The sequence below is a fragment of the Mercenaria mercenaria genome, unplaced genomic scaffold, assembly GCF_021730395.1.
Source record: "Mercenaria mercenaria strain notata unplaced genomic scaffold, MADL_Memer_1 contig_1086, whole genome shotgun sequence".
NCBI classification, from domain to species: Eukaryota; Metazoa; Mollusca; class Bivalvia; order Venerida; family Veneridae; genus Mercenaria; species Mercenaria mercenaria.
Genome location: NW_026459058.1, coordinates 52,787 through 66,280, shown reverse-complemented (window position 1 = coordinate 66,280; position 13,494 = coordinate 52,787). Strand labels below are relative to the sequence as shown.

Sequence of the window (13,494 nt, the reverse complement as noted above, 5' to 3'; positions counted from 1 at the left end):
CTACATTGGATTTATCATATATTTTTAAACATTTGACCCGTTAGATATTGTATGATATGTAGTGGAAAACTGATACGATATTTTAAAAAAAAATACTGGTAACATTTAGACTGGGCACTGTTTTATTAATTATCTGTGTTCTTGTTCGACGCGTTAATATTCTGTTTTACGCTATGGTAACGTAACGTCATATCCGTGTTATTATTAGTATTGATAAAGCAATGAATATGTCATCCATCCATACAGATTTAGCTCAGATTTGTGGAAAATGTAAATGGTTATGAGACACTTTTCTTCCCACCCTTATTTGTGTCTGGTCACATGCATTAACATTACACGAACGTTTAGGTCAGTCGTTTGCCGATGATACGGTAAAGGTCTTCGAACATTCGAGCTCAAAATCATTTTTTTTTTTTGGTCCAGTTTTTGATCCACGTCTTTCTTCTTAAAAAGAAACTGAACCAAAGGATACTGTATTTCCATATTGGGTTGGTCTACATTATTTATCATTGTGACGTCAATTTTCAATGATTATACCAAAACATGAACATAACACATGTACTAGAACAATATTTTTCGGTATAAACTTTCAAGTAGTTTTGTTGATTGAAACACTTTATAAGGCCAATAATATGCGTGGTCTAGTAAGACGATTTATTCACTATATAATAACTTGTTTAGTAGAATATTGAACTGAGGGGTTTTGATCTAAATAATAAAATCTGTAAAATGATCCTTTGGAAGCATAAAATGCAACCAAGCAGGATAAGAGCAGACTCGAGACATATCGGACAGTTTCTATATGTATATAGGCAAAACTTTTCCTGCGGACAGAATTTCTTTAAATTGTGTGTATTGACTGAGAAGCAAGTTTTAAACGGAAATATGTATTGAAAATCACAGGTACAAATAGGTGAAATATTTTTCTTTGATATAGGCAACAAAATGTTTTAACACTTCATTGTGTATTTTTCAATAAGTCAAGGACCATAACTCTGGTCTGGCTTAGTGCTTAGAACTTCTAGTGTACAACCCCACATGCTGTATAATAATCCTCATAGTGTACTCCTGTTGTGAAATCCTAAAATGTCAGGCACTTAAATAAACATCAACATAGTTTTAAGATTATAGGTGAACTATTTTAAAGATACATGCAACACAAACTTTTAAGTACTTTATATTGTTTTCAAACAAACCAACGGCCTGTAACGAAGAAGGACAGCAGATGTGCAACTTCAAAGGGTATATAATAATCCTCTAAAGACTTAGAAGTGTGGTGATTCTTAGTCAAATACTTATTGAGATACATGCGACGCAAAGTTGTAAGCCACTCATGCATTAATTTTGACGACCAAGAATCATATATATGTATAACTCTGATCTGACCGATAAAAATCCAAAACAAAACCCAAGGTGTACAATTTCACATGCTTAATAATATTCTTGTAATATTTAATAAACCTAGGTCAGATACGTTTTTAGATGCATGTGATGCAAACTTCTAGATCTTTTTATGCATTTTTGTCAGGGCCATAAACGTTGCTACAATGTGAAATTGCAATTGAAACACCCGCTACAAAACTCATTTGAGGTGTAATGACTTTTGGTCAAACACTTATTGAGATATTCACGACATGAAATCGGACAGACGGATAGGTGGACTGATAGACAGGGAAGAACAATACTTTAAAAGAAGTGCCCCACCCCTCCCCCCAAAACATATATGCATTTGCTTATAAAAGTTAACTACTCAGACGGTAAAGTCGTCATATTCAGATGCATAGCAAAATACATGGAAGACAAAACACATTAATTATAACTTTTAATAACACTAAGTACGTGTACACATGTATTATATGATTTAGCTTAAATGCCCTGGCAGAGCTATATATGTGCTGAGATCCACAAGACTTTCTCAAACATGAAAAAGTAATTATTATTGTTTAATTTAATATGTAAGAGAAATGTTATGAAAAACAAATAAAGAATATGGAGGTAATCGATTAACAAATAAAACGCTTTTGCACTTTAAACACCTACACATCGGCTTATATCCAGCGCCGTATTGTAAGCCAGAGAGCAAAAACCCAGTCCCGTACTCGCAGCGCGTCAGGACAACATGTCAACAATAGCTTCTTGTTATGACTTTACGTATCATTAAATCATTAATATGTTCGGGAACTATAACTTAACTCGAATGAAAATTGAAATCAATGTTTAAATCTTTAATTGTTCGGTTCATTTATCTAGCATAAAAACCTACAAAAATATCTCTCTGAAATCGTAAATGACACTAAATCTAGATTATTGTTCATGTACGGCTCTCTGGAAAGTAAATTTCATATATTTTTAATACTGTACTGGCAATTATTTGTCCGCCGGATTGTTTGCACAGTTTATGAATTATTGTATTTGAAATTAGATTACAAGTTTTGTATTAAGTAGTGTTAAGTTCCATTATAGACCATATCGGCATTATAGGATAAATCCCATGTTCCGGTATTTCCGTAAATAGGATCAGGTGTGTGTGTGTGGGGGGGGGGGGGGGAGCTGGCGAGATTAACCGATATACGGACCGTTTACAATATCAGCGATTATTTTTGCCAGAAGATAAGATTTTAGGAAAGTTCTTACTTTCTTACAATGAAAATAGTATTTTACGACCTCGGCAAAAGAATTTTTGTAAAAATAATGTGTTAACTTTGAAAAATGCAAATAATTTCACACCTTCAGTATCGAGCAACGGAAGCGGCAGTGTAGAATAAAAGATAAAATTTCAAAAATAAATTAAACTTTGAGGATATTTTTGCTAAATCTTAATGACAACAATGTTTTATGATAATCTGCAATACTTTTTTTATTCATATTCTTTGTTTAAACCTTGAAAAAGGGATAATATTAAACACTACCGCTATACAGCGTAATGGCCGATACCCCCCTCACCGTAAAACCGGGAACGGGTGTTTATTGGTGGGTAATACCGGAAAACGGGATTTATCCTATAATGCCGATATCGAGAATACAATTATAATAGAAGTCGGCTAAAGATACGGCCGTGGCGACACAGTGAAAATATCGCTGATACATAGAAACATATGAAAGAGATATAGCCGCCTATCTGACTTATTTACTGAGTTGTTGAGTTGTTTAGTTAAGAAATAATAAGTTCCCAAACGTAGTTTATCGTGGAATAACCCGAGTTTTGAGTTCTTATGCGTAAGAATATATCACGAACAGACGAAAGCCGTAGGCCTGAGTGATATATTGTTTCGCATATGAACGCAAAACTCGGGTTATTCTACGATAAATCACACTTGGGAACTTATTTTTTTCGATTCTAACACGACATACTAGTATCAGCAGTGTTAGAAAAAATGGTACTGTAATTACTTTTTACAACCGTGCTACGCACCTGGATCGGATGACGTCATTGCACGCGAGTGGTTTATAGATAGATTTTGCTATACATGTATGTAGGTTATTTGCTGGTCGTATTAGAATAATCATTAAAGTCTACATCTGATATACTCGTTCCGTCTATCCCTGTCTAAAAAACGATGTCCGGTATACGAGCCGGGTGAACTAGACATTTGGAAGCATGCAAACCTTCTGAACAAACTGAATAATTTTCTCTGTTGTTAGTTGTTGAAAACAGAGAGCGTTTTGGTTTTAAAAACGATAGACCTACACCTTTTGGCGCGTATATACCTGGATCTATACCGTTGGAAAAATATCTAACAGTCTCCGTGTGCAAGAACCAACACCAAAATTATTCAAAATATGTATTAAAGATCATAAAGTATGTTCTTTTAAAATGGCGTTTGTTCTGACTCAAAGAGGGATGCAAATTTCACCAAATACGCCAAAATTACACACTTAAAATACCATTTCTAGCACTTTTTAGACCGTATGCATTGAAACGGAAAATTCATTTCTGAAATATAGTAGTTAAAATGGTGACCAATAAATTGTATTTTTCAACTGATTTTTAATTTTTATTTTATTTTATTTATTTATTTATTTTTTTTTTTATTTATTCATTTTTTGGTTGGGGGTTGTAGGGTGGGCAAGAAACAGCCATAGCAGTATGCATTTTGAGATTCACTTGGCGGGGATTACTTTTATTTACATTATCCCGTGACTTTGGAACATGGTGGAGAGTGAGGATGGATCCGCATAATAAACCAGTTTAAACTACCCAGTGGTGTTTTTGCCATTGACCGTTCCAAGGCGATACCCCACTGTTTTTGATGAAGAAATTCCATACTCAGAGCAAACATCTACCTAGTGTAATTTTCGGCAGTGCCTTCTTCAGCACTGACTGGTCGGTTATGGTAGGTCACGTGACGTAGGAAGGTCACGTGATCAGAGGAGAACAACATCATCAGTTATACCCCACTGTGTTTTTGTATTTGTTTGTTTTGTCCTGTGCATGTTAGAAGTGTGCACATCTGCGTGCTGTGAGTTTCGTTTTGGGGAGGCTGCGTTTTTGGAACGTGGCATTCTCTGTTTAATATTTATCCTTGTTTTTCATGGTCACTGTATAAGTCGTTATTTAAGTTTTCTTTTGTAAGAGGTAGTTTTTGATAGAACAAATCCGGATACAATTTTGCCAAGAGTACAACCACAGCAAATAAATGGTTTATTTTTCTTGTTTATCCATTGAATAAAATCTAGGAAGGAATTAGTTGGAAGCATTGAATGCAACGAAGTATTTGAAATTATAACCTGATCAATGTTCTAAAGTTTTTCACATTGTATCAGTTAATATGTCTTGTACGAAGGTGGTTCAAAAATTCTGTCATTGGACTTCGTGTGCCTTAATTATTAATCAGATTGAAATAATTTTCACGTCATTCCTTCAAAGTTTGTTCCCTATACAGGATTAAACCCCTCCCCTCACCTTTGGTTTACTGTAGAGACACTGTAAAATTGCGGAACCAATGCCTCTTCTAGTAGTATAACGTTACCTGCGAGCACTTTCTTAAGCATGGGGAATATGAGAACGTCAACGTCAAAAGAACAAAGGTCGGGAGAATAAGGTTGGTGTTCAACCTGAATAACATTTTCTTGTTCTTTAAAAGCTGTACAATAGGACTGAAATTGACGGACAAATTGTCATAAATGAGTTGTCTGTCTTTCAGACATTAGCTTGGTGATTTATTTTGAAAGAACTTTTTACAGCTGTAGTTAATTCTTGTATAACTTGCCTGTTATGGTTTTACCTGCTTTGCAAAAAGGAATTTGCACAACTGGGCCACTAGAATTGACGAAAATATGATTCCCTACTGGCATGTTTAGTCCTTGTTGCAATTACCAGCCATGCCTGCTTTTTACTTACGCGTTGTTCGTAAATTATGCATCGCTGGGGCTCACGTATTAAACCCAAGTGTCATTCCACGTTAGTAACACGGACATGTGATTGGGATTATATTTGTTTACATTTTCCAGCAATATTTTGACGCAATCATACAAAAACATTATATTTCAAACGTTCGGTCAGATTAAAATTGGTGGTCTCTTCTGAAAGTTATATAGAACTAGTGTGAGTTGTATCGGCCATCTTCATTTACCATACTCCTAACGGGGACAATAATTCACTTTGTTGCTGAAATATCAGTCATGGCGGAAAGATTTTTATTGTTTCAATACTGTTTTACCGTCACTTAAAGACCAACGATAGATACGACACCATTCAGCAAATATTTATTTTGGAGATACCCGCAAAGAAACCCAGGCTTTTTTATTAAAGTACATGAAACTCACATACTTTTATGTACTGTAACAATGGTTTTCATGGAACACCAAACTTATTAAAACAGCCTTTTACACAATAAATATAACGGGAAAAAATCATATCAAATCAACAAGAAAAGAAAGAAAATTACAAAAAGAGAAATATATAAAACTGAAACTAGTGGTCTTTATTCTAAATAATTTTATGTTTCTATGTGGTATTTTGCATAATATTAAATTTATTTAAGTAATTGATCATTTAGATAATGCCTACGGGTATTACATATAGGCAAATGGTGCAAAAACAAAATGTAGTTGCGTTACGGCGGAATAGAATAGTTATCTACTTGTTTTTCATGCAATATATAATAGAAGATTATGCCAACACATCTGTAGATATAACATAATATGTACATAGTAACATGTTAGCTCTATTTCTCATCATTTTTAAGCAAGTAGAATGTCAGGAACAGAAACAAAATATGGCCTCCTAAATTCAATTCCATCTTCCTAGCTCTACTGCCATTCACAGGAGCAGCTCTAGTATTGTTTTCATGGACAGGAGGAACAGAACTCTGTTCAACGTCGAATTTCCCTGGAGTTAAACAATATAATATGAAACATTAAAAACGCTATACAGTTACAATATAAAATGCGAAAATATACGTTTTATACAGATATAAATATTTTATGTAGTTTGCTTGTTTTAAAACTTTTGAATTCAATATATTAATTTGAAACCGATAAATGTATAATGGTTTAGGTGGAAGACACTCGCGCATTGCGCGATTAAATCAATAAATGTTTTAAAAGACTTTATATGGTTTAGTTGCGTTGTGCCATGAAGTGCTATATAAAATATGTTCTAATATGCTTACATAGCCAATAATTCTTGTTTTAAAAAGTGGTAAATGTCTTAGCATTGTTTACTTACAGGTTGTTTTACTGCAAACTCGAGATAAAATCCAAAGTTATGGTTGGCAATAAAAAAGTCTTATTAACAATTACGTGGATCCATATGTTATATATGAAGAATTTTTTTCGCCGATAAATTTAAACAAACATACACAACGAGTGTGAACTTGTGTTAAAAAGAGTTTAAATAATCACTAAACAATCCTTTATGTGACAGGTATTATCAAATTTGCTGATGGGCATATACACCGAAGAAACAAAGTTATTACATGTGCAAGGCGTTTAATAATTCAGAAGTTTACTTCCACTCACGTTCCAGTTGAAAAGGCTTGTCTGTTTTAATGATAATGTCTGTATTATCAGGATGTTTCACCAAAACCTGGAAATAATATTCTTCTCCGCGAGGATCTTCTTGTATGACGAGTGTACTTGTTACCTTCACAACCCCTTTCCCGCCACAAGGTCCGTCTGTACAGCCATTTTCGTCAGTTGATAGATAGGGCTGGCTTTCCTTGTATAAGACTGGCGAATTTCCAGCCTATATGGTGAAAAAATTATAAAAATACGACTCTTTACTAAAACGATCATGCACAGTACATGTATGCAAAACCCTTGTTACAAATAAAAACCATAATAGAAGTATCATTAGGACTTCACAATATAAATATGTTCTCAACAAACCTTATCATATTTACAATGATAATCATTTGTACTTGTTTTATAATTTACATATCCTACCTTGAAGTAATACCATTGAAACGTTATGCTTGTACTCGGATAAAGGCATCCTGATGTCGCTTTTAGTTCAGTAGAAAATTGACATTTTGAGGACGAGATAGTGGTAGCACTGTTTTCGGGGATAACTGTGAATAATAAATGTAAAGTAGTTACATATAAAGCAATTAATTTTGCAGTACGAAAATACTTTGAAGTAAAGGTCGTACACAAAATTATGTACTCATCTCCATTCAAAGCGTTTAAAAGCTGCAACTGACAAAAGATCGATAATGAATTATTTTACTACTTTTGTCAATGTGTTATTAAGTAGGGAGTGACTTTCTTGCTTTTTAACGACTTCAGTTTCATGAAACAAGGGTCTATAAACTTTTTATGGACCGTTCCTCCTCATGACGAGAATTTCTTTACCTTTCAAATAGTCATGGCATTTAGAGACGTTTAAGAACGTCATGAAAGAAGCATAACGTCGTCATGCATGGCGTGTATTTTTCATATTATCAATGTGAAATTTATGCGTATTCTTGCATACAAACTACTTTTTTCACTGGATCCGCCCAAGTATTAACGGGAGAAATATCGTGTACAAACAAGGCAATTTACGTGCTGTTAATACATTTTTTTTTTAATTTTTGAAATGCTTTCCCAGGGACGTATATATGTATTTCTGCGCAGATTGACATCTGCTATCTGCGTCTTGTTTCTTTCATAAAGACCTCTTCTTGTAGCATAAAAGATTCGATCTAATCCATAGAATGTTTTGCTGTATCAGTTTCCAACGCCAAAATGCACTGCCCCTAACAATGTCCGTACCCACTTCACTTCCTGTTTACTCCCCTTTTAGAGGTCTGTGTCGATTCAGTTTTTGTAGATAACCGTGAATATTTAAGAATTGCATGTAAATTGTGCGGTTGTTTGCTTTCAGAAATCATATTAATGATTTTGGTAAGTATTAGTAGGTATGTTTAAATCTAATTTCTAGAAGAATTTATATTAAAAGCTTAAAAGCTTGTCAGTACGTTCTTACTCATCCGTACTTTAAGTGTGTTCGTACTAAAAAAAAACTCGAATGTAAGGTTATTATTCTTGAATTTGTGCTCCTGTTCACCAACTTTTAATTAACATGAACACTTATTAGTAATGTCGTGTTTGTAATAACGATGAAAAAAATCGTTTAAAAACCTTCATATCGTGCTTTTTGTAGTGTTGTTGATTTCTTGGCCCTGGTAATGGATATCTAAAACATGTTTACCGTTTCCAAGAACAACAGAACGGTAATTAAAATTGTACCGGAATCGTAAAGTCATCAAATATGAAAACAATGTTGCGTTTATTAATGCAAGAATAGCGACACTATTCGGTCTCGGTCACAAACATTCCCGCGGACTTCTGCAGACGTTAATACACAAAAAACGTGTATTATCCCTACATTACTAACTAAATATCGTATATTTGAATATCAAAAGAAAATTTATGAACATTTTACTGAAAAATAACTAAACCATATCTGTTTGGTTTCATCGCGTGTCCTTTAACTGTACACCTTTATATTCTTATGATGTGTGGATGTATTGGAATTTCGGTTGCCGTGACAACACAATTAACGTTTATTTGTAAGTTATGGTAGAATTTGTCTTGCCTCGGATAACTAAATTACAATGAACATGATAAAGTAGCTTCTAGATTATTCATTCCTCATGTCAAGATGTTTTGTTAAATAAAATCTGGAAAGTAGATCATTCGGGAGCACCGAGAACAAGCCAAACAGTGACAATTGCAGACTCGGTTTTATTGAGTCTGTATATGAGCAAAATGGACAATGCAACACTACCCACGACCCCTAGCACCGGCTTAAGCAGTATTCAATTTTTTAAATCTAAATGAGATGAAATCAATGGTCCTGAAGGACCAGACTGAGATGAAGTCGAGGCGACTTCTTACGGCCGCCACACAGCACTTAACACCCGCTGTTGAGAAGTAAATTAAACCTGGAAAGTAGATCCCTCGGAAGCACCGAGAAAAAGGCAAACAGTGAAAATTGCAGACCCGGTTTTATTGAGTCTGTACATGCGCAGTAATTGAAAATGCAACACTGCCCACGCCCCCTAGCACCGGCTTAAGCAGTATTCAATTTTAAAATCTAAATGGGTTGAAATCAATTATCCCGAAGGACCAGAAAATATAACAATGAGATGAAGTCGAGGCGACTTTTTACGGCCGCCACACAGCACTTAACACCGCTGTTGTGAAGTAAATAAAATCTGGAAAGTAGATCACCCGGAAGCACCGAGACTTGAATGACGATATGCATACATATGCAGTGTCAATAGATCCTCCTGCAGTGCTGTATACATTATGGTGTAACGGTTCAGGACTCCTTATCTAAATCGTCGGTCTATAGTTCGATCAGAATGTTGCTGGGCTAAAGTAAAAACTTAGATATATAAAATGATTCTTTTTCTGATGTCATGTTCTAATATAATTTTTACATTTATACCTAACAAAAGTGTAAGAATTTCGTGTAATCCATTTTGTGAGTAAGCCGCCTATGACACTGGGTTTTTAGATCAAAAAGACAAAAAAAATGCTTGTGACTATATAATAATATACAAATCTCACCATTAATCGTTGCATTGTAAACAGCGTCTGTGCAACCATCATCACATTTAAACGTCCTTCCATTGTCAGCAAATGTCACTGGATCCATGGTGATATTGAATATCCCATTACTCGTATCAAAGGAAAAGCCATAGTTTATCCCTTCTAGTTTATATATCTGACATTTTTTAAATGTGCAATCGGCGGCTGGTTGTTCGTCTATCTCCAAAGTCATGATATGCTTAGTCTCATATTGTTTAATTTGACACATCAACACCGCCATATAGTCACATTTAAGATCGCTCAATGCTTTAAGGGTCACGTTTTTCTCTGAAATATTTACCATCAGGGAGATCGAGGTAGCATTTATAAAACATTAGCTTTATATGTGCATGAAAAGCTTGATTTATTTAATAGCGTTAACAGAAATGCGTTATCAATATGAAACAATTCATTGTTACAGTACCAATTCATCGTATATGATACAAACACTTGCTTGAAAAATGTTGAAACATTTCGTTTTTGAATTATTGAAACCGTACAACAGTGACTAAATGGTATCGCTGTACTATTTTAGATATTCCAAATCAAGAGAGGAAATATCTAGAGATCATCAGTAAGAGATGGATATTTCTTTCCTTCTACTAACTAAAGCTTAATTGCATGTGAAATAGACGCATAGGTCCAATTAGTGATACCAACTTGAAGGTACTTTCATGTTGATTTGCAATGAACAGACCTATTTCCTTAACAGTATCGACATACTGAAGTAGATTTTAACTATTTCACTAGTACAAATAATATGCAATATTTTTAAGTGTCGCTTTCAGAATTTATCTTACATATGCCTATGCACAAAAAGTAAAGGTATAACTTACCAGACAAAATGTTCCCAAGTAAGAGCACGAACATGACTATTTCATATTTTATGTACAGCTTCATTTTTCAGCTTCTACAATGTTAAGTATTTTGTTAATAACACAAAATAACAAACTGTTTAAATCAATACTGTTGAAATATCGTATTAAGACTTATGTCGGTTATTCAAAATTATCAGTATTGGCAAAATATCAAGAGTTGAGTAATACAATTTATGGATAAATCTTTATAATCTATACACGATTTATTACGTGGTTTGAAATGTATACGTAAATATTAATTACACTCGATATAAAAGTTGTCTTTATATCTGCCACTATTAACACATGTCCTGCACTGTTAGTTCGCAATAATTATTGTTTTTTGATGTCGAAGAAAACTTGATGACATAAGCAAACATTCTCAATCGACTTTTCATTCGGTGTGACGTTGTTATTTTATTCTAAAAATGCCCGTCTTAGATGGACATTGTGATTGCTGACAGTCGAAGTTAAATGTATTAAAGATATATTTTTATAGGGCTGTACAATGCTCGATGTCCTTGCGTTTGCTCTAGGTTTAATTGACAGTATAAGACCGAGTAATGATACAAACTATCATATTAATCCATATTTCAAATTGACAGAAATATCTTACACTAGTTCGTTAATTCTTAATTAATGTCATCTTTAACAACTTATTTAAATGAACACCATGTCTGGACAGTCACAAGACGATCTGCCTTAATTATAATATGGGAACAATTTCAAACGAGTTTCCGTTCACCCGAGCTGATATGCGAGTCCAGTATGTTTTTGGGATAGGTTAGAGTCCACGTATTTACAGAAAATGTTTATTCTATGGGCTTATTTCTCAGTCGTCAAAAGAACGCGGCAAGCGATTATTGATACTGATATTCAAGCAGGTTTATTTAACATTTAACTGCGTCGATAGATTAGTTAAAATGTACATTCAAATGAATGCTTGTGTATCGTGAAATAAAAAAAAAAACTTAGAATATTACCGTTTGTTGCGTATTACACAATCTGTAATGAAACAAAAAGTAAGATTTTCACAAAATTCGGAAAGGGTTTGTTTCGTTTTCAACCGTACTTGTAGATAATTCAAATCAATAAATGTTCCATTTAGTAAACCTTCTTTCGTAAGGTGTGAGCAAGACAAAAACAGATTTAACTTAAAGTTTCCATGTTTTATTGCACCACATTATAAATATGTGTACCTAGATCAATATATTGTTCGATAAAAAGACAGGTTTGTTTGATTTGTACTTATATTAAATCGTCCAGTGTTTAAGAACATACTTACATTGTTTATTGTTTAATACGCCACACCAACTCTAAACTGAATATCCTCGGGACAAAAGAATGTTTCTTTTCTCCTATCTATTGCGTAGTTTTCAATACACTGAGATTATTGCAGACCTGGCAAATTATTTCAGGATCAAGGGTTTTCTGATTAACAAGAAAATAGCGTACTTAAAATCATTAAGCGAAACCACCATCACTATCCGATGTGATATTACAATTAATACAAAATGAAAGAGTTTCTTAAAAGCTTATTAGCTTACTACTCGATCCCTCGCTTTTGTAATATATTTTGTACTCACATGCTATTTGATGAATAAATATTGTATAATCCAAATACAACAAGAGTGCCAGAATGTCACAATATACGCCCGTCACAGCAATTTCTTTACACTAGCACCTGTATTTTCAATTGGAATTTTAATTTTGTGGTTGTTTAGTAATTATTGTAATTCTTTTGTTTTTCTAAGTCCAAAAAAAACAACCACACTCCTGACCAGGTATAGATACCTCTCAAATACAAATTTGAAAGTAACATCTTTGTTTTACCACACAAGAGTGGTCTTGGTTTTTCCCTACGGTCAATTATAAAAAAAAGTTAAGTTATTTATAGTAACAACCAAGGGAAGCTAATCTTTGAAAAAAAATTGAAAAAACAACAAAAATTGTTAGTCCCCACAAAATCCTTATCAGGTTGAGATAGATCAAAATACAAATAAAAATTGGATGTAACATGCATGTTGTACTACGGAAAAGTGATCTCGGTTTTTTTCCTACGATATATACAATATAAGCTATTTATAGTAACAACAAAGGGAAGTAATTCTAAAGAAGGAAGCTGCGCATGACAATCCGTCTGATAATGGTGTACAATTGTGCCAAGTTACCATAAAATCCCTCCATGCATGAAGAAGAAATGCTCTGGACAAAGTCATTCTTGTATCTGACATTAAGCCTCTAATTATGACCTTGACCTTCGCCCTAGTGACCTGGTTCATGCGCATGACACTCCGTCTTGTAGTGGTGAACATTTGTGCCAAGTTATATTAAAATCCCTCCATGCATAAAGAAGAAATGTTCCGTACAAAGTGTTCATTCTTGTATCCTTTGACCACTAAGTGTGGCCTTGGCCTTAGACCTAGGGACCTGGTTCTTGCGCATGACACTCCGTCTTGTTGTGGTGAACATTTGAAACCACCATCACATGTCTCCAATGTGATATTAGGTAACCAAATACAAAATGAAAGAGTTGATGGATAAATATTGTATAAACCAAATACAAAAATTGGAAAACCACAGGCCGCCCAACAAGACATAAACAAAAATG

General features: G+C 34.0%; 1 protein-coding gene across 1 annotated transcript; it reads right to left on the bottom strand.

Moving 5' to 3' along the window:
- Positions 1-5,914: 5,914 nt before the first annotated feature.
- LOC128551436 (uncharacterized) lies at positions 5,915-12,587 on the bottom strand. Its single transcript, XM_053532292.1, has 5 exons — positions 10,863-12,587; positions 10,006-10,314; positions 7,390-7,514; positions 6,964-7,189; positions 5,915-6,331 (listed from the first exon to the last, which is right to left on the bottom strand). The coding sequence occupies exons 1-5, from the start codon at positions 10,924-10,926 to the stop codon at positions 6,168-6,170; spliced, it is 888 nt and encodes a 295-aa protein (XP_053388267.1). The 5' UTR covers positions 10,927-12,587; the 3' UTR covers positions 5,915-6,167.
- Between the last annotated feature and the right edge of the window lie 907 nt (positions 12,588-13,494).